The sequence below is a fragment of the Jaculus jaculus genome, chromosome 2 (assembly GCF_020740685.1).
Source record: "Jaculus jaculus isolate mJacJac1 chromosome 2, mJacJac1.mat.Y.cur, whole genome shotgun sequence".
Taxonomy (NCBI): Eukaryota; Metazoa; Chordata; class Mammalia; order Rodentia; family Dipodidae; genus Jaculus; species Jaculus jaculus.
The window spans coordinates 28,238,079-28,261,268 of record NC_059103.1 but is presented as its reverse complement, the minus strand read 5'-3'; the positions used below and the strand labels follow the sequence as shown (position 1 = coordinate 28,261,268).

Sequence of the window (23,190 nt, the reverse complement as noted above, 5' to 3'; positions counted from 1 at the left end):
CCTCCCCGATGCCCAGTTCAAATACCATCAGATATTACACTAGGGATTCAATTTCAACCTGGGCATTAGAGGGGGCTATCTATCCAGATCTAAAATCCATGGTAAAAAGCTCCTCAATACTCCTACAATCACCAAGGCAGGAATGTAGCAAAGAGAACATGGTGAAAAGCTCATTCTGGGACTTCCAGCCAAGATGGTGACTGCCTAGCTGCGCTGCAGATACCAGGGAAAGAAAGGCAAGAAATTAAGGGTTATCAGGGTCCTCTTGCCAGTAGGAGGGCACAGAGTGGGGAAAATCAGGGAATCACGGATCCCCTGAGTGGGTAGTCTACCCCTCCCCCATATGCGCCCTGCGCTCCAAGCGGCTGTGCTCCAATCGTGCGCCTGCGAGCCCACTGGGATGACACGGGGACCTCCGCCGCTGTGCTCTGATCATGCGTGCTGGCCCGCCACGCTGTGCTCAGTTCATACACCTGCAGGGGCCACGTCTGCTGTGATTAGGTGGCTGTCAGACCCCCAGCTGCTGTGCTCCGATCGCTTGCCCGCCAGTCTGCTGTGTCCTGATCCTGTGCCCGCATCAGCTGCCTCTGCACTACAACTGCACATGCAGCAGGCCCAGTCCCACAGCAAGGGCCACACAAGCCCACACTGAGTCAGTAGCGCCAGGTCAGGTGCCATCCCCTATCTGTCCATCGCCACCCATCCCCCACTCCCCTGAGGCAGGAGAGCGCAGACAGTTTGCAGGTCCCAGTGTTCCCAGCCAGAGTTTGGGCAGCTTGAGGACTTGCTACCTCAGTCCCCTTTTAAGCTCGAAGGCAGGCAGCTTTGGTGCATCACTGGGTAAGAATTCAGGCAACTTTGGCACCCCTGTCAGGCAGTAGATAGGTGGCTTTGGCAAGAGAGAGCAAAAACCCAGGCTGCTTGCAACTGCCCCAGGCTGCCTTGGATTCTTATTGAGCTAGAGCCCAGGCTGCTCCACCCACCTACCTGCCTATACACTGACATGGGTAGACCACAGCGCAAAAGAAATAACATGAACAATAAAATGCAAGAAAATCCAGACAGATCACCCAGTACAACAAGGATTACATCTCACCAAAACATAGAAGAGTGTTTAGGATCAGAACATCAAGTGGAAGCTATGAGCAATGCAACCCTGACCAACCTATTGCTAGAACTTGCAGGAAAGCTACAAAGGGCAGATAATCATGTGGATGCTACCATCACTAAGCTAGGGCAATATGATAAGACACTGGAAGGAATTCAAAGAGAGCTAAGAGAGTTGAGGGAGAGTGAAAAAAAACAGGACCTTAAAAATCAGCTGGCCACATTAAATGAAAACATGAAGAAATGCAAGGATGATTTCCAAGAATCATCAAGAAAATCAGAAAATGAGGTGAAAAGGGAGCTGGAAAGAACTAAAGAAGTGATACATAGGAAAGTAGTAGAAAATGCAAACTTAATTTAACAAGTCCAAAACTCACTAGAGTCTGTCAAGAATAGAGTCAGCAAAGTGGAGGATAGAAACTCTGATCTGGAAGACAGGATGGAAGAAACAGTTCAAGAGTCCAAAAATTTCAGTAAGTTCAAAAGTTCCTGTGAACAGAACATGAGGGAATTGTGGGATACACTTAAACGTCCTAATATCAGAATCATTGGAATACCAGAAGGAGAAGAATTTCAGACCAAAGGCATGGAGAACTTATTTAACACAATAATTAAAGAAAACTTCCCCTGTCTCTTAAAAGAAAGGCCCATCAAGATACAAGAAGCAAACAGAACTCCTAACCGACTAGACCAAAGGAGAAACTCCCCAAGACATATTATCATTAAGACTCTAAACATTGACACAAAAGAGAAAATCCTAAAAGCAGCTAGGGAAAAACAGCACACTACTTTCAAAGGAAACCCCATCAGAATTACTTCAGACTTCTCAATGGAAACCCTAAAAGCTAGAAACTATGGCTTCCAACCCAAACTACTCTACCCGGAAAAAGTTTCCCTTATAATAGATGGTGAAAGGAAAACTTTCCATGACAAAACTCAGATTTACAATTATATGAACACAAAACCAAACCTACAGAAAGTTTTCCAGGAAATTCTCCACAGAGAAGAAACAAATAACCAAACACAAATGCCTATAAGAAGCAGATCACAACAACCAAATCCAGAGTAGACACAAAAAATTTCAAATTCCATGAAAACAGCAACACACCTCTACCACCACAACATGGCAGGGATCAAATCAAATCTCACAGTCATCACCCTAAATATTAATGGCCTTAATTCACCCATTAAGAGGCACAAGCTAACAGAATGGATCAAAAAATTAGACCCCTCAATCTGTTGCCTTCAAGAAACTCACCTTACCACTAAAGACAGAAACCTCCTCAGGGTGAAAGGGTGGAAAACAATATTCCAAGCAAATGGGAATAAGAAACAAGAAGGTGTAACTATATTAATATCAGATAAAATTGACTTCAAACCAAAAACAATCAAAAAAGACAAAGAAGGCTACTTCCTACTTATAAAGGGAACAATCCATCCAGAGGATATTACAATCATAAATCTGTATGCACCAAACACAGGGGCACCACAGTTCATAAAACCAAACCTACTTAACAATAAAATGGAAATAACCACCAACACCATCATACCTGGGGACTTCAACACAACATTATCAGTAATAGACAGATCATCCAAACAGAAACTCAACAGGGAAGTAAGAGAGCTCAACAAAACCATAGAACACTTAGACCTAATGGACATCTACAGAACTTTCCATTCCAAATCCACATTATTCTCAGCAGCCCATGGAACATTCTCTAAAATAGACCATATACTGGGACACAAAGACTGCCTCCACATATTTAGGAAAATCGACATAATTCCCTGCATGATATCAGATCCTAATGCTATATCCCTAGAAATCAACAACAAAAAAACCACCAAGAATCCCAACGGCAACTGGAAACTGAATAGCACACTCTTAAACAATAAATGGATAGTGGATGAAATAAAAAAGGAAATTGCAAAATTCCTGGAATTGCATGACAATGAGAACACATCATACCAAAACTTATGGGACACAATGAAGGCAGTCCTCAGGCGAAAATTCATAGCACTCAATGCCTTCATAAAAAAGACAGAAAGATCCCAAATCAATAGCCTAACCATTCACCTAAAGGCACTGGAAAAACAAGAAAAATCCAACCCAAAGAGCTCCAGAAGGAAGGAAATAATTAAAATCAGAGCAGAAATTAATGAATTGGAAACCAAGGAAACAATTAAGGCAATTGACAAAACAAAGAGCTGGTTCTTTGAAAAAATAAACAAGATTGACAAACCTCTGGCCAATTTGATCAAGCAAAAAAAGGAGAGACTCCAAATAAATAAAATTCAAAATGAAAAAGGAGAGATCACAACAGACATAAGTGAAATTGGCAGAATCATCAGGACTTACTTCAAAAATCTCTACACCACAAAACTGGAAAATGTGGAGAAGATGGATAAATTCCTGGACACATATCATCTACCAAAGCTAAACTCAGAGTAGATTAATCACCTCAATGAACACATCACACTCATGGAGATTGAAAAAGTAATAAAAAAAACCTCCCAAAAAAGAAGAGTCCAGGACGAGATGGATTCACAGCCAAATTTTATCAAACCTTCATGGAAGAACTCAAACCAATGTTTCTAAAACTGCGACACAATTGAAGAACAGGGAAAGCTACCCAACTCCTTCTATGAAGCTAGTATCACCCTAATCCCAAAACCAGGCAGAGATGCCACAAGAAAAGAAAACTACCGGCCTATTTCCCTAATGAACATAGTTGCAAAGATCCTGAACAAAATACTCGCAAACTGAATCCAACAACACATCAAAAGCATTATCCACCTTGACCAAGTGGGATTTATGCCAGGAACACAAGGGTGGTTCAACATACGAAAATCTGTCAATGTAATACACCACATAAACAAGCTTAAACATAAAAACCACATGATCATTTCGATAGATGCAGAAAAGGCCTTTGACAAGATACAACATCACTTCATGATCAAAATATTGGAGAGAATCGGCATGGCCGGTAAACATCTTAACATAATAAAGGCAATATACAAAGCTCCAAAGGCCCAAATAATACTTAATGGAGAGAGACTGGAGGAATTCCCATTGAGATCAGGAACAAGACAGGGATGTCCTCTCTCACCTCTGCTTTTCAATATAGTTCTGGAAGAAATTAAAGGGACACAATTTGGAAAGGAAGAAGTTAAGTTAGTTCTATTTACTGATGACATGATTATATATGTAAGAGACCCAAGATACTCCATCCCAAAACTCCTGAAGGTGATTAACTCCTATAGCAAAGTAGCAGGATACAAAACCAATGCACAAAAATTGGTAGTATTTCTGTATGCAAATGACAGATACAGAAAAAGAAATAAAGGACATAGTCCCATTTTCAATAGCAATAAAAAAATAAAATACCTTTGAATAACGTTAACCAAGGAAGTAAAACATCTATACAACGACAATATAAAAACTCTCAAAAAAGAAATTGAGGAGGACTTGAGAAGATGGAAAGACCTCCCATGCTCCTGGATAGGCAGAATTAACATTGTGAAGATGGCAATCCTACCAAAGGCAATATATAGATTTAACGCAATCCCAATTAAAATCCCTACAGTGTTCTTCACAGAGATAGAAAAAATGATCTTAAATTTCATATGGAAAAACAGAAGGCCTTGCATATCCAAACATATCCTCAGCAAAAGAAATACCTCTGAAGGCATCACCATACCTGATCTAAAGCTATACTACAAAGCCATAGTAATTAAAAACAGCATGGAACTGGCATAATAACAGGAGTATAGACCAATGGAATAGACTTGAGGACCTGGATTTTGGGTCAAGCAACTATAGCTACTTGATATTTGAGAAAGGCCCGAACAATATAGGCTGAAAAATAATAGCATCTTCAACAAATGGTGCTGGACAAACTGGATAACCACATGCAGGAAACTAAAACTTGATCCACACATTTCACCATGCACTACACTCAAATCCAAATGGATCAAAGACCTCAACATAAGACCAGAAACTCGAATACTACTGGAAGAAAATTTAGGAAGTACTTTTGATGATACAGGAATGGAAAAAGACTTCCTGAAAAAAAAAAACCCAGTGGCTCAAGTTCTTAAACAGTCACTCAACCAATGGGATCATATGAAGCTGAAGAGTTTCTTTACAGACAAGCATATAATAAGCAAAGCCAATAGAATACCCACAGAATGGGAGAAAATATTTGCGAGTTATCCAACTGATAGACGCCTAATCTCTAGAATCTACAAAGAACTCAAAAGTCTAAACAATAAGAAGACAAATACCCCACTCACAAAATGGGGCACAGAGTTGAACAGGCAATTCACAGAGGAAGATATACAAATGGCAAACATACTTAAGAAAATGTTCATCATCCCTAATCATCAGAGAAATGCAAATTAAAACAACTATGAGATTCCACCTTACCCCAATAAGGACAGCCAACATCAAAAAATCAAATGAAAATAAATGCTGGTGAGTATGTGGAGAAGCAGGAACAATCATTCACTGTTGGTGGGAATGTAGGATGGTACAAACACTTTGGAAAGCTATATGGAGACTCCTGAAAAAGCTGACTATAGAAATACAAACAGACCCAGTTATACCCTTACTGGGCATCTACCCTAAAACCTTCAAACCACAGGCCAGAGAGATTTGCTCAACCATGTTTGTAGTGGCTCAATTTGTAATAGCTAAAAGGTGGAATCAACCCAGATGTCTATCATTAAAAGAATGGATAACGAAGATGTGGCATATCTACACAATGGAATTCTATACAGTAGTAAGAAAAAACGACACAAAGAAATTTGAGGAAAAATGGTTGAACCTGGAACATATCATTCTCAGTGAACTTACCCAATCACAGAAAAAAATCGACACATAGTCTCACTCATCTACAACACCTAACCTGAATCTACCCAAAATACCTTACATACCCAGCAAGCACCTCATGGACTAGACAATAGGCTGGATGGAGAGGGCGGGGAGGGCATCGAAGGGTGGAAAACAGTAATCTGGACCCAAACGGCAATGGTACCCTAAAATTCTACTTCCTAAAAGACAAACCAAATGGCTGAACCTTCACTAGACCCTTACAGGAAACACCTGAACCACAAGACACTGGAGAGGGTAGGATCAAGACTAACCTAAATCTTCTACATCTTCCCTCCCTCTCCCCCTCTCCCCCCTCTCTCTCTCCTCTCTAACTCTTGTATATTAGTTATGTTTTTCCTCAATTTCTTAGTGGGCACTGACCTGTAACCCCCACTTCCAGCTTGGGGCTACCATCCACAATGAGCTTTTGATCAGAGAAACCTACAAGGTTTCCCAAAACAATGACAGACTTCTGTCAGAGTACTTGATGACCCACCAAAGGCCAGTGGTAAGACCCTATTACTGAAGACACCATACGCAGCTGACACGTAAAATGGAATGGCATGGCTGGCAGCCAGGAGAGAGTCAGTCCCCAGACAGTCAGCGTGTCTAATGCCAGAAGGTGCTGCATGGGCGACTGGGGGAAATGACCAATATCTGTCCAAGCAACTCATTGTCTAACCTAATTAGCAACAAATAACCTGATGTGATGCCCACACAAGTGCAATAGTGGCACACAGCCATGGTGGGGAACCAACTGCTCTTGATTTGGCTAACTGACCCCCTGAGTGGTAGGAGACCCATGGCTGGAGCTGGGAAACAAGTCAGAACCATAACCAAACATAAGCCCACTCTCCTATTTCAAGCTACCATCAATTATGGGGTACAAGAGGGCCTATACCTATCAAACTCTCTATCAAAAAAGTAATTGTTATCTTAATTTTCCGGGTGCTAACTTACTCTCCGTTGGAGAATCTGCTTCTCTTTTTCAGATAGATGCAGATCCTAAGGAGAGAGCTGCCCCAACATACCTCTAAAGGGGCCCAACTGAAACTAAGGAGAATTGGTGAAACAAGCAAGGGTGATGTTTTCCTGATGAACTGGATACCAGCACAAAGAGGAAGGAGACCAACACAGAGAAAAATCAACTCCTACCAAATCAGAGAGCCAGAGCCTCAGAGACCCCCAACACCTCAGCACTGAAGCAGACCAAAAATGAACCACACAGAGCTCAGGGAAATTTTGTGGAAGAGGGGGCGGAAAGAATGTCAGAGTCACATGTTGGGTCATGATATGCAGAGACATTTATCGTACCAATAACTGTGGTACAACCCATTTACATCAACAAGGAGGGTCCAATGGGAGGGGGTAGAACATGGATGAGCCTAAACAATGGTACCAAACTTCCTGTATTTGCTGAAAAGAAAACAAATAAGTTAAATTAAAAAAATATTAATTAGTGAAAGAATTCAATAAAAATTAGCAACCAACTCAAAAAAAGAAAAAGAAAAGAAAAGCAAAAAGAAAAGCTCATTCTGGTTCTAGAAGCTTTTGCCTAAAGGTAATACAAACCACTTCCCTCCCCTTTTACCAGCCCAAACAGGTATTTGCATGTATAAAATAAAGGCAGTACATATGCACAACAGTCCTATTTGTCTAGATGGTGAAAATGGAAGGCAATTATCCAACACTACTAGATTAGCTCCTAGGGCAACATTTGATATCAGCTAACCTCTTCACAGCCATTTCCACAAATTATCCACCTACATGACTTTTCAAAGGCCTTACAACACAGATTTCAGTAAATGTGGAAATAGATTCTGTTCACATGTGACACACATAAAGCCATTAAAATTATTTTTCTCCAACAACTGAGAAATAAGTGTGTAAGCCAAATATATTACTATGAATGCTTGTCAAAGCTAGTATAAAATGCTATTATATAAATTGGGTACTCTACATACTTTAAGAGACTTTGTTTTATTTGTAGGTAAAGCCAGTTATTCATAATAACTTCTGCCATCCACAAATACACCTCACCTTTTCCTTAGAGTTAGGCACAGATCAATTAGAAGAAATTAAAATTCCTATCTTCACTGACTCATTCTGGCCAAGTAACAAATTCATATATCAATGTTGGAAAGACCCAATGACCTACCTGCTGAAAAATACAAACTGTATCATTTTGTTTTCCAAATAGCCAGCATTGATTACAGTGCTAGAAAGGTCACTTGTCATCACATCAGTTGTTGACCTACTGGCAAATTGCAACCTGTCACTCCATAGTATGCCAGGACATTGGTAGGAAGTAAGAGATGTTTTGTTTATAGAGTTCAATTGTGGGAATGATAACACCATCTTCACAAGGTGTCTGCTGACCAGAATGTCTCAAATTCAACAAATATAGAAACAACAAGCATCATTTGAAGAAATGAATGACAAGATTTCAAGATTTCCAAGACATCCATGTAAGCATGAGATCAAACCCAGTAATGCCTTTGAGTCTCACAGCAAGAATTTCAACATTTTATACCTTTTTTGTAACATATAAACTATATCACTTTTAGATTCTCTAGGAGGTACAAAGAATGCAACAAAAAACAACTCTATATTAGATAATTAAATCATAGATAAGGTCCAAGTCACTTGAAAAATAGTCCCTTCAAGTGACACTTACTATATTAACATGCTACCCCACATACCCAACTACTTGCCACTACATAATCAGTTGTTTCAATTTGTCCACCCACCAGATAAAGGCATTCTGACTGTCTAGCAATTAATTAAATAGCCATATTTATTTCTCTTTCCACCATTTAAGCTTTGAAATACCACGTTAAAATGCAATTTGTCACAATCTCTTAGAATAAAGTACTGGTTAACTAGGCATTAATGTCCACTTATTTAAAATAATGATGTGCATAATCATTTCCCATAGTTTGCCAAGAAATTCAGCATGAATTTTTCTATATTAAGTCCCATATAATGGAGAAGATAAAAACGCATGCAAGTATACATCCAGAAATAAAATTTTAAAATTCCTTTCTTATGCATCTTCTACAGTGTCTCATTTAACTAACAGGATATCTACCAATAGGATGAGACTGTTATACTTGATACATCCACTAAGGCTAAAACTACAGTATCAAGGATTGTCCTATTTTAGAAAGTCCTAAATTATATTCCTGAAATTGGTTACTCCAAATTGGCATTATATAAATTCATTGGCTCCATGGTGCTTCTCCTGTAATAACCATGGATCGTCATGATTTGCTGCAAATGGGAAGCCAGAACTCAACCTGGATTTTTGAAATGTAAATATTTTCAGTGCCATCTGACAGAATCATATTTGCCCAATATGCATCACTGGAATAAAAACACATTGACAAGGCATGAAGTCTGTGTACCTCAATCTGTGTTCTTTTCTTTCTCCACATTTACACTGCAAAACTTATGTAGCTTCAAATGTACAGAAAAAATTATTTTAAAAGTAGAATCTTTGGGGCTGGAGAGATGGTTTAGTAGTTCAGGTGTTTGCTGAAAAGCCTAAGAACTCATGTTAGAATCTCCAGGTCCCATGTAGCCAGATGCATAGTGATGCATGTGTGCAATGTTTCACATGCACACAGGAGGCACACACATCTGAAGTTTGTTCACAGTGGTCACAGGCCCTGGCATATCCATTCTCTCTCTCCCTCTGCCTCTTGCGCGCTCGCTCTCTCTCTCTCTCTCTCTCTCTCTCTCTCTCTCTCTCTCTCTCTCAAAATATATAATAATGTTAATAATTATAATAATGATGATGTATAATCTTGGGGATGGAGAGATAGCTTAATAGTTAAGGCACGTGTCTGTGAAGCCAAAGGACCAGGTTCAATTCTACAGGTCTCACATAAGCCACATAGCAACACATGGGTCTGGAGTTCATTTGCAGTGGTTACAGGCCCTGATGTGTCCATTCTCTCTCCCTTGCTCGCTTTCTTTCTCTCTCCCATAAATAAAATATTTTTAAAAAAAATAGAATCTTTATCTATACTTCATCTAGACTTAATCGTTTTTTTTTTTCAAGGTAAGAGTCTTGCTATAGCACAGGCCAACCTGGAAATTTTCTATGGAGTCTCAGACTGGCCTCAAACTCATGGATATACCCCTACCTCTTTGACCTGAGTGTTGGGATTAAAGGCATGTGCCACTATGCCTGGCTTTAATTTATTATTTTTTATATTTTTATTATTTGAGAAAGAGAAACAGACAGGGAGAGAAAGAGAAAGAGAGAGAGAATGGGCAAACCACAGCCTCTAGCCACTGCAAATGAACTCCAGGTGTGTCACCTTGTGTACCTGGCTTTCGTGGATCCTGGGGAATCAAACCTGAGTCCTTTGGCTTTCCATGCAAGTGCCTTAACTGCTAAGCCATCTCTCCAACTTAGATTTAATTATTATTAACATTTTAACAATAACTACATGTCTTTGCACACAAACACATATGCACATACCACTATCACATACTTTTCTTCTACACAGATATCCTTGACGAATTTTCCAATCTTTTGGCTTTTCTAGGCCACCTTGGACAAAGAATTACCTTGAGTGACACATTAAATATAGCCGGGAGCATAAATCCCATAGTCCACAGATGCGAGCATGTATAACAGCTTATGTTGCAAGTACTGCAACAAGACATTTTCCTCTACAAAGGTCACACTGGCAAGCATCTCGAGGACTGGATAATAGGGTGGGTGGGGAGGGAGGGGAGGGCAAAGGAGGTGGTGGGGGACATAAATCTAGACCCAAATGACAATGGTACCATAAAATCCTACATCCTTAAAGGCAGACCAAATGGTTGAACCTTCACCAGGCCCTTACAGGGAACACCTGAGTCACAAGGCACTGGCGAGGGTACGATGAAGACTGACCTTAATCTTCTAATGCCTTTCTCTCTCTCTCTCTCTCTCTCTCTCTCTCTCTCTCTCTCTCTCTCTCTTTCTCTCTCTGCTTCTCTTTTTTAGATAGACGCAGATCCTAAGGACAGAACCACCCCATCTTACCTCAAAAGAGTCACAGCTGAAACTAAGAATAATTGGTGAAACAAGAAAGGGTGCTGTTTTCTTGGTGAACCTGGTAGCAGCACAAGGGTGAAGAAGATTAACACAGAGAACACTCAACTCCTACCAAATCAGATATCCAGAGACACAGAGGCTCCAAAGACCTTATCACTGAAGGAGACCTACAATGAAACCAACATGGCTCAGGGAAATTTTGCAGAAGAGGGGACAGAAAGAATGTCAGAGCCACACGTTGGGTCATGATATGCAGAGACATTTCCTCCTACCCATAACTGAGGGCTAACTCCACAATTCATGACCCATAATATACCTCAACAAGAACGGTCAGGGGAAGAGGGGAGGACAGGGAGGATGCTAGTAGTGGTAGCAACTTAACTGTATTCACTGACTACAAAACTAATTAATAAAAATATTTAAAGAATTATACAATCAAGTTACTGAAGGAACAACTTCAAAAAAATCATACTTTTTAAAATAAATTGATGACTGTAAATTTGGCCTCATTCAGAGCTATACTGGAGTATGTGCATCTAGAAAACTATGGTTTGACATTGCTGTCTGGTCATGCTATAGCACGTAATCTCCCAAAATCAAGAACAGCTTTTTACATATTCATATGCTTCTTGGGGACTTATTTAACAATGAGATGTCCTTATTACATCTCTGATACACTCTTACTGGAAAATTTGAATTTTCATCTTCATGTAGTCAAATAGTTTCTCCTCCATTTGCCAAAAAGAAACCGTCAAAGCATCCCACTGCTTCTCCTCCTTCATGAGCCCAGCAAATCCTCAGGACCCTCATGTCTGTTCTTCTCCTTCAAGGATGGTATCAGTGCCCTATGTCACCTGCACTTCTGGCAGCCTGTGCACAACTGTGCCACCTCCCATCTTTCTTGCCTTTTTACAGGCACTCTTCTATTTAATAGTCACAACCCCCAGTCTCATTCCTCATGCTTGTGTGGCCTTGAGAGCCATCACCTCCTGGAAGTCCTCTCCTTCTGGTCCAGCTGGCTTTCACTAGGGATGGGCCTTTTCAAGCTCAGCATAGCCATGTGAAACCATTGAGAACTCCCTCACTTTCCCAAGATTAGAGGTCCCAGGACACAGGCTTAATGCCTAGAACTACACCATATGTTTAAATGGACTCAAAAGGCAGGAAAGAACTTCATTCTTTCCTTGTTTGAAGTTGAACAAAATAATATAAGCCTAACATTTCTCATTTAAATGTTTTTAGCTTTTGATTTCTTTAACCAGGGCAGTCTTAAAGGTACTACTGAGTATTACTGCAGAGCCTTGCTTTCACACAGGTTTCATGAAAATTGGATGGATCAGAACCCTCAGGTCACCCAGAATTATCATGGCCTTCTCTGTTCTGGCTTGGTAAGGACCTATCGAAGGCCACCATCTACCCACTATGGGGTTCTACCAAGCTAATATAATGCCAATCCACCTCAAATTAATCTAACCCCAACATAGATACAGTTGTGGGCCCACTGCTCTGGGCCTACCAGGCAAGTCCCCAGGCCTGAGGCTTTCTGGTCTTTAGAGAAACTATTTTCCAATTAGTCCCACTTCTACTCAGGAACTTTCTCAGAAGACCAAGGTGCTATGCATGGATTCCAAGTCATGACATATGGCCTCTCCCTTTGACCCCATTACCTCCTCATTACAGTAACTTGATCATATTTGATGCTTGTTCCTGCCCCTGTGGAGCCCAGCATTTGGGACACAGAAAACCTAAACACTGGCGAAGTCTTCAAAGTGATGTTCCAGGTCTTTTTGTAATAGTCATTGCCAGACCTCTCTGGTCCTCATGCTTCTCATCTATACTCTTCCCAGATGTGAGCTACAACATTTAGAACATCTGTTGTGTTTTGCCTGTCTGTTTATTCTATTACATGGCCTCACAGAATTCTTATGATGACATTTTATACACTTTTACAGGAAATTAAAAATGAAACAAAACTATTAAAATACATATTTATATACACAGGCTAATTTGTATACTTTGAAGCAAATATTTATAACAAAAAAGTTGGCCACTATTCTTATTTTTTATGAGTTTCCAAACAGCCAAGATAGAAATTTTGAAGAAACTTAGAGAAAACCATTTGTTGAATGCTAAATATAAACAACTAGCTTTTTGGTCATATATAACACAATGACTCACATTAACCTCTATGAAAGTTACATGTCAAAAATACAAACCCTTGAAAACAGTGCTGGTATTCATCTCTGAAAGCCTTTGCACATAAAACAGAATCATTGAAAGCCTCACACTAATGAAGTCTCACAGACACAAAATGACACCAGGTATAGGGCCACTTACAAGACATATTTACAGTCATCAAACAATAGCCACAGAATGAATAATGGAATTGCCATAGACTGGAAGTGAGGGACACAAACAACTCAGAAATGGGTAGTATTGATGGGTATTTCAGGGTACTGATCAATGTTCAATAGTATAAATGCTGGTGTGCTTCTAAAAAGGGTTAAAATGGGGCTGGAGAGATAACTCAACTGGTTGAGATCATTTCCTGTGCTAACATAAGGACCTGAGGAGGCCCGAGAGACTGATAGAGTTCTATTCCCAGGGCTCACATAAACAGCTGGGCAATGCCACATGCATCTGCAACCTAAGTTCCACTGGGGGTGCAAGGATCTGAGAATCTTTGGATCTTATGAAAACTAAAATGGTGAGCTTGTAACAAATAAAAGTAGGTGGAAAATGGACACCCAATATCTGGCTCATAACCATAAGTAAGGGTGCCCTGCTGTGGGCAAGCACACGGGACACTACATGGACACAAATCTATGTATATACCAAACTCAGTAAATGGTTAAAGTGGTAAATTTTGAACTTTGTTTTATGATAATTTTCAATAGAGCAAAAATTCAAATCAGCTTCATAATACAAGAACGAAACAACTTTCTTCTTGCACATTTAATGAGAATCCTCATATAATTTTGTATACTTGCTCCTGCTCACAAAGCCAGAGAGGGCTTCCTGGTAGTTCACACTTGGTTACACCCATGTTGAAATGAAGTTACCCTCACTGATCTAAAAGGACTTATTTTGTACAGCATTTAAAGTTTCTAATATTGCATAGCATCTTAATTTTCTAACATTAAAACTGCTGACAGGATATAATTCCAGTCCAACTCCTTTCAGCACGTCTCATCACTCACACTTAAAATTTATATGGAAACTAACATTCCTCCTCACCAAGATGATGAGAATATGATGTAGTGACTATTTTACACATGGGTGGTGGGCAGGAGCCACAATATGGACAACAGTGTTCATGCACAGGGTGTGTCTACTGGAAATATTTGAACTCATCCAATGTTCTTCCCCAAAATAACTGTGCTGAATTTTATGATAAAGTTAGAATGGATGATAAAAGAAATGAGCCTAAGAAAAGTGATGGAACATCGACCTCCACTTCTACTACCAACATAAAAAGTTACTACTACCACTGATTCTTTTCACCTTGTTTTTCTATGAATCAAAAATTATGTGTTATGTTCCTGGAGATATGGCTCATCAGTTAAAGAAGCTTGATTGCAAAGTCTGCCAGCCCAGGGTTCAATCCCCCAATACCCACATGAAGCCAGATGCACAAAGTGGCATATGCATCTTAAGTTTGCCTGTAGCATCAGGTTTACCCATCCTCCACCTCTCCCTCTCTCTCTCCTCTCTTTCTTTCTTCTCAAATAAATCATAAATTATGTGATGATCTATAAATTATTTCTTATTTGGCATCACTTAAAAAATAAAAATTTGTCATAAACTGCTTTCTTCACAGTCAAAAGTAAGCTAAGAAATGGATTCCATACTAAACTTCAAGAAGGAGGAAGGAAAATGAGGGAGAGGGGAAGGAGTGAGGAGGAGGAGGAATTAGAAAAAGAAGAGACCTCTTAGATAATGTGCTGGGCCAAGTACAAAGCTAAGCTACTGATGTGGATCCTAGCCTGGTCAACAACCCTGAGGTAGGTTCTCACATCTTCCCATGGTTTTTAGGGTCCTGAATGATCTGATTCCCAAAAAAGCTCTTCCCCCTTTGCTCAAGTTTCCCACTAACCTGGATCACTCATCCTCCATGACCTCCTGGCCCTGCCCTGATTCAAGTCTCTCTTCATAAGGTTCACTCTTTGCAAGCCAGCACTATCTGTAGCCCCTTCACACCCTAAGCTCTTCTGCTGAAATAGTTTATCTTCCTGGTTCTTAGCCCCATCTATCATTACAATATACCTGCTTTTAGGATATAATTGATAGGAAGAAAGACATGGATTATGTATGCCTAGTACCTATCACCAAATCCATGGTAATAAGATTGATTCAAGAACCTCTTAATAATACTAAAACCCATAGATGGCCAAGTCCTTTATATTAAGTGGGGTAGTATTGTTACACACATGGTCCTTTACACTTTAAATTACCTCTATATGAGTTATAATAACTAATTTCATGTAAATGCCATGCAAATAGTTGCTATTCTTCATCATTAAAATGACAAGAGAAAAAGTAAATCTGAAAATTCACTGAAGAGTTTTTTTCAAATATTGTCAGTCTGCAGTGGGTTAAATCCTAATATGGAACTGACATACATGGAGGACAGATAGGATCATGAATATTTTACAAATGAGGGCACTGTGAAGCTTAGGAACTCACCCATCGTCAAATGTTAAAAAGGGACAGAACCCACAGCTGACCCTGGCAGGGCATCCCAGATGTGGACAGCCTTCATGCTCATTTTGAGAACTCACACAGATGCTTCCTAGGATGAATGTCCACCCTGCCCCTTTTACTAGACACATGTGCTCACATGGGAAGGTCACTCAGGGCCACTAGGAAAAGTCAAAATGGATGCTGCTTTTCTTCTCACTAACCCTGGGCCAAGTTTGACTTCTCTGAACTTCTGACTTCTCAGGTATAAAATGGAGATACTCAATTCCTTAGGACCATTCCAAGGATCAAATGATATAAAGCAAAGAAGCCAAATTTGTCAACTGCTAGGTGTCATCTGTATGACAAGGTCATCCTGTTTTGTAAGACAGATTGATCAGGAAGTCCTGCACTCCTACTCACTTGTGATTTAGACTTTCTCGTGCCTTTGCTCTTGTTTTTCTTTTAGTATGTGTGTGTTTGTTTGTTTTTAAACAAAGCATTTAGGAAACTAACTCTGATGCTTCTGTATGCTAAATCCAATGAACAGAACTTTGCATTACATTTTAAGTATTTACCACTTCATTACTGAATGAGAGCAAGCATGGGTTTTGGCAGATGACCTTTGACCTATCCAATCAGAATGAGAATGTAAGGAGCACTAGGGAAAAACATATTTATTCATTCTACACAATAAGGAAACCCAAGCATCTTGAACAATGGCTGGCACAGCACAGGTGTTTAATAAACATTTGTAGAATGTCGACTGATTGAGGAATCAATGAGATAATTAGACAACTGTCTGGTTATTCTGTGCCAAAAATATTTCTCACTGAATACATGCTGAATTTAAGGTGAAAGCTTATAGTTTTTCTTCCCTTCATTACTCACTAACCCATGTAAGAGCCCTGGAGTGTGAATAAGTAGGGAAGCCTTACCATGAACATGGAAAATACGCCTGATAAGTGCACCCAAAGAGAAAACTTCAATTCCCTTATCCATCTGTCAGTACATCATCCTTTCCAAATGTGACATTGTTGCTAAACAAGTTTACACAGTCATTTTTATATTTCTGGGTCATCACACTAAGAGTGCACATGGCTGCTCTACCCCTGTACTTATGTTTTCCACTTTTCACTGGGCATTATGGACATTATTTAGTCATTAGTCACAGCATTTCTGTGTAACATCACCATGCCTAATATGTAGAGCTAAGAATGCAAAATGAACCTTCTGTAATTGCACGCCATCCTCCCTGGAGGAGCAGGAAAGAAAATTACCTTTACCCAGCATTGGGATCAAAATTCACTATATGACAGTTCTTTGGGAGGTATATCTTAAGGGGAGAGGATGGGGCATAAATAAATAACAATTCTATGAATATCAAATAGCCATGATCATAAATTACTTTTAAGTTTTTTAATACTATGGATAATTTTATCATTTAATTCTTATTAAATAGTCATAGTTTTATTCATAACATATGAAGCTTTTAAAGCATCAATTTTAAAGGCAGCCCAGCTAGTGAGGGGGTTGACATAGCCAGGTCACAAATTCAAATTCTGGCTACAGATTAAGTTGAAAGCCAGTCTAGACAAAGTAAAAGATAAATAGAAAGCTCAGGTATAGCTTAAGTTAGAGTGCTTGCATAGCTTGTGCAAGGCCCTGGGACCCTGGATTCAATCCCTAATGATGATAATAATGATATTATCAATTTCATGGATCTTAGGTATGAGTTATAAATATTACATAGTAACAAAATACAGAAACATTAACCACTCTTGTGATGTGTTCCCACATCTCAAAATATTTTAATCAAGAATAACTACCTGGGTACATACAAGACCCCACAGTGATTACCAATAACCCCACTGAGGAGGGTCCTCAGGGGAATGGGGATTGGGAAGAGGGAATATAAGAGTACAAGCCAATAAGCATATGAGCAACTTGCAATATGGTTGGTATTAAAGTTCCCAATTTAAAAAATGAACACAAAGGATAACTATCTCACAATAGCTCTATAAGGTTCTATGGAGGAGTCAGAGGTATAACAACACAGTAGCAGTAAAATAAACGGAACAGACTAGGATTGGGATTTTTTAATCCAAGCTCTTCTAATCAAAAAAGTAATCCTTAGGACAAACATCTTAAAACTTTCCTCATTGCTATTGGAGAAAAATCAATTCATGAAAATTAAACTGCACATTTACAAACAAAAGAAATATAACAAGTTTGGCATAGTTTTGCCTGTAAGGTATTGTTCAGAGCCAGCCATAAAAGTATAATTTCCTATAGATATTGAATTTAAATATGAAAATTGAAATAACATTTTGTATTTGCTGGCCCTAAATATGTATTTCCAGAGCTTGTATCTCTGCTCCAGAGTAATGACCAAGTCAGACTATACAAAGCTCCACACTGTATTTAAAATTTTTAGGGTAGTTTAAGTAGCCTTACACAAATCCTGCATCTGACTTATAACACTGCAGCTTTGATTTAAATAAGCACATAAGAAAAATGAAGGCTAAAACTTAAAGTGGACATTTAAGTTTGTCATCATTTTAAAACTGCACTTGGGTTATCATTTGCATATTAAAATCACATATATGTCATATGCAAATTAAAGTCATAGTAGTGCAACAAAGATTGTGGTATCAGCAATAAAGAGAAACAATGCTTTCCCAGTTGAATTTTAAGAGAAAAGCAGAGTAAATCCCTACTGTTATCAATTTTCTCTTATTTTACTAGCTCCATGTTTGGGAACTTATACAGACTGAAGATAATGGGAAATGTGCAATAGTTTTTGTGCATTAATAATTATAGTGTGAGCATGAGTCTAAAACAACCAATTAAGAGGAGATATGACAGAGTGAAGTTGTGAAGGGAAAAGTGAGGGTGGGAGGGAATTTTCATGGTTTATTGTCTATAATTATGGAAGTTGTCAACAATAAAGAAAATTAAAATAAAAAATTAGCTGGTACCAAAATGGTCTAAGACAGGGTTATAAACTGTATCAGTAAAGGGACATATCACATATTACAGTTTTGTGGACCAAAACATCCATGTCTCAAATCTGGTATTACAGCTTAACATGAGACACAGTATTAAAATGAATGCCCATGGCTTTGAGCCAACAAAATATTGTGGACATTGAAATTTGAATTTCACATGTCTCAAAATACAACTATTCCTTTTAACTTTTTTAATCATTTAATAATGGAGACACCACTTTTAGTTTGCAAGCCACAGTAAAACTGGCAGCAGGCTGAATTGGGCCTGGACAGGAACTTTAAAAGTAAAATTTTAAAACACTAAGAATTTGTCAACTCTTGATCTAATTAACATAGCACCAGTCTACATGGGGATGACCAAACACAAATATATGTGAGAACAAATTCAAAACTATTGTGACTACAGGCTGAAACAAATTAATCCATAAAAGCCATAGTTCTATCAGATTTGACCATCGATTTGCCATGAGAACTTTTTGTAAAAAGCTACTTTCACTTGTTTCTTTTCTTTTCTTTTACATGAGACTAACTTTATAAAGTGGCTTCGAAGAAATACATCAAATGTCACACATTAATATAAAAGGAGGAAAAGACTAGAAGATGTTTAAAAATGTAAAGGAGAAAACACCTGAAGCTGGACTGTCATCTAATTGTATTTTGTAACTAGTTTCCGCAGGTAGGTAACATTTTATACAGAAAGAACTATATAACAGCTCTTCATCTCCCATATAAGTGTCATCAGACTAATTATGTGCTAGGCTCAACAAATTAGTGGTGACTAAATTTTGTTTACTGGATAATAGGGAAAGAATTACCAAGATTTATGGTTCTACATTATGGAAACAATTAATCTGATGGGAACACTATTTTCAAGCAAACCATCCGTACCCATAGAAGTAAGCATAAGCAAAGGGGTCAAAAAAAAAAAATGTCAGTCTTTCCTTTGCTCATTTACATGCAGATACACAGAAAACCCACATGTCCCAACAATGAGCAACACTGTGCATAGTGGATAGGAATCCGGCATATATCTTTCATAACCACCAGAGATGTATGACAAAGTCATCAAGATGCTTATATTCCAAAGGCCTGACACTAGCCACCAGTTATTCTACAGAAGAAGAATAAATTAAAACAGAACATGTGAATGCCCCACTTCCTGCTTCTCAAGGCCACACACTTTCAAAGCCACCTACCACTTGCTCTCTACATCATTATTCTGGGATACCATGAGTCTTTGATATTTATTATCCTTTTAATGGCCTTCACTAGAAACCAATTCTGAATGTGTTTAAAAATGGACAGTTTAGGCCAGGCATGGTAGCACACACTGGGGAGGGAGAGGTAGGAGAATCACCATGAGTTCGAGGCCACCCTGACGCTCCATAGTGAATTCCAGGTCAGTCTGGGCCAGTGTAAGACCCTACCTTGAAAAACCAAAAAACAAAAAGGACAGTTTAGGGGCTGGAGAGATGACTTAGTGGTTAAGGCTCTTGCCTGCGAAATCTAAGGACTGATGTTCAACTTTCCCAGTCCCATGTAAGCTAGGTACATAGTGACACAAACATGCAAGGTTGCATATGTGCACAAGGAGGTGCACATGCTGGAGTTCGAGTGCGGTGGCTGAAGCCCTGGTATGCCAATTCTCAGTCACCTCTTTCTCAATCTCTCTCATAAAAAAAATAAAATAAAAATAAAAATAAATTTTTAAAAGGCCAGTCTTTTGGGCTTGCCTCAAAAGAAAAAGAAAAGACAGTGTGTAGGGCTGAAGTGATGGCTTAGCAGTTAAGGCACTTGCCTGAGAAGCCTAAGGACACCCAGTTCCTCAATTCTCTGGTACCCACATAAGCCAGATGCACAAGGTGGCACATGCATCTGGAGTTGGTTTACAGCAGTTTGAGGCCCTGGCATGCCTATTCTCTCTATCTGCCCCCCTCCCAAGATAAATGAATAAATATTTTTTAATATGGGCAGTTTAGTCTGAGTTGGTAGTACAGGGCATCAGAGAGAAGCAAAGGACAAAATGGAACCAAGAAGGGATACTTTCGGCCTTTTTTAAAAAAAATCAAGGGAGGCAGGTTATCTTATGACACAAATAGAAGCAGTTGAGGATGAAGTATCTTTGGTCTTTTAAAAATATTTTTCAAAATCAAACTTCAGTATGAAAAGTAGCAGTAACGAAATGCTCTACATAATGTAGAAAGTTAAAAAAATTGAGGGTTACAGGTGTGTGTGGTTCAGCAGTAGAGCACTTTCTTAACATGCCTGAGGCCCTGGATTCAACAGTCAGCAACATATATGTAATACACAGAGGTATGGAGTCAGTTCTCAGCAACAGAGAGAGAGAGAGAGAGAGAGAGAGAGAGAGAGAGAGAGAGAGAGAGAGAGATTCAAATGATAAAACATTAAAGAAATCATGAGTCCATGCTGTGTTTTCATGGAGAAATCTACCAGGACTAACTCTAGTGACTTTCACTTCTCACCACCCAGCTCCTCTGAACACATGGGAGGTAAGAGGTGAAGACACAAAGGTCTCTGAGGTTTTAAAAAAAAAAAAAAAAACCCTGCCTGAGATAGATAGGACAGTGCAGCAAAAGGACCACTGTCTCCTTCCTACCACTAGGAAACAAGGGAAGCAGCAACTGGAGTGGGGAAAACCAACTAAAAAGTTGACCACAAGTTCATGCATGCATGTGCACTTACACATGTGCACGCACACACATGCGCACTCACACAAGAAGGGGAGTGGAAGATAAGGAGAAGGTGATTGGTGAGACTACAACCAAGACCTGGAAACTTTGGAAGCCTGGCATAGCCACAGTGCTAGAGCACTCAATTCTCTTTTCTTTGACATTATGAGTTAAATGTCAGGAAGGGGAGACAGAAACATGGTAGTGGCACTATTGTTGTCAGAGCTTAGTAAAACTGACATTAAACTCTGTTTCATGTTTTGAGATAAATTTATCAGATTACTTACAAAATGGAATTATTGCTGAATATAGGTGCATTCATAAAACACTTTATATTCATGAAAAAGTACCAATAATGTCTTTCATCTGAAATTCAAATCAGAATAATATGTTTCATCAGTTTCTATCCTAAATAGGCTTGCTCATTAGCTCATTTCTATAATGAATTTGCAAATCTAAAATTTTAAAGGTACACCCAAAGTCACACCCAGAAAAGCAACTCAGAGGGAGGGGCTAAGGCTGACCAAGGATACCTTCTGCCTTTGGTAGGTGAAGACCATGTTAATTAGATTCTCCAACTAGAGTTCCATCCTTGAGACACATTGTCAGAAGAGATACACATCTGTTTCTCATATCTGCTGCATAGGAAGAGATCAACTGAGTAATACTCAATGATACAGTTAAAGTGTATGGAAAGATAAACTGTAATTTGATTTTAAAAGAGAGATGGAAAGTTCAACAACAAGTCCTCTTAATTATATCACTCTCACTAGCTGACCAGCCATTTTCTGCAACACCTAAAAACCAATATGCTTTTTCAGTTAATCAACATCCAGTGGATTTTTTTTATGATTAAGACACTGGAACTTCTCTTATTTTGGAAAGGAAACTAGAAGCAAACCTGATGGCATCCATGGATCAGAAGTTGGTTTGGTCAAGGTGTTCACCTGCTCCCAATTGAAGTCATCTTCTTCTGCCTGACTATAACCACATGTGCTGTACGGCTCATCAAAGAGGCAGCCACCTACAATGCAAAGAAAAAAGTAATGTAGCAACCAGATAACAGCCAGACCTATAGCATAAACTGTGATGGTTTCAGGAAACCAGACAACTTCTTGGCACCCAATAAGATTTGATTTGAACTTCTGCTCAAGAATTATGGACCTGGCCCTTATTATATATCCTTGCTAACTCTTGCTGAGTTCTAACTATGCCTCACCCATATGATTACATTGTGTTGCTCTCAGAAAGTCATCTAATGTTGACAGAAGACAATTGAAGTAAGAAAATTTAAAATTCACATATTCCAGATGAATATGAACTTAGGAAATTCATCTTTCATTCAAAACTTTAACAGAATGCCCTCGAGTTTGCAATATGTTTTGAATAGAAAAACTATAATTTGTCCAAATAACTTAAAAGAGAAATGTACAACACTGACACAACAGAAGAACAACATATTGAGAACTACAGACGTTGCTTATGAAATCATTTTCAAAGAATTATTCTAAATCGAACCTAGAGGCAGGTTTCATTTTATGATTCTGGATATATGGGGTCTCATAATTAAAAGAGATTTAAAAATCCCTTTATAATCCACGTATGTTTTAAAGGCAAAATTATTTCAGGAATATACATGTGGTAAACACCTGCTTAATTTTTGGTACTAGGAAAGTTATTTAAGTACATAAACAAAAAAATAATAAGAAATGAGCTATATGCTAAGTAATTCAGCTGTTTCAGCATCAAAGCTATCCAACACATTGACAGCCT

The 23,190-nt window shown here is 38.9% G+C and overlaps 1 protein-coding gene across 12 annotated transcripts in view; it reads right to left on the bottom strand.

The window, feature by feature from the left end:
• The window catches only part of Ptprm (protein tyrosine phosphatase receptor type M), an 849,143-nt gene that overhangs the window by 635,627 nt on the left and 190,326 nt on the right, over positions 1-23,190 (bottom strand). For all 12 annotated transcript variants that reach the window (XM_045144750.1, XM_045144751.1, XM_045144752.1 and 9 more), the window contains exon 2: positions 22,319-22,441. In XM_045144750.1, coding sequence (XP_045000685.1) covers positions 22,319-22,441 — 123 coding nt within the window. The remainder of the gene's footprint in view (positions 1-22,318; positions 22,442-23,190) is intronic.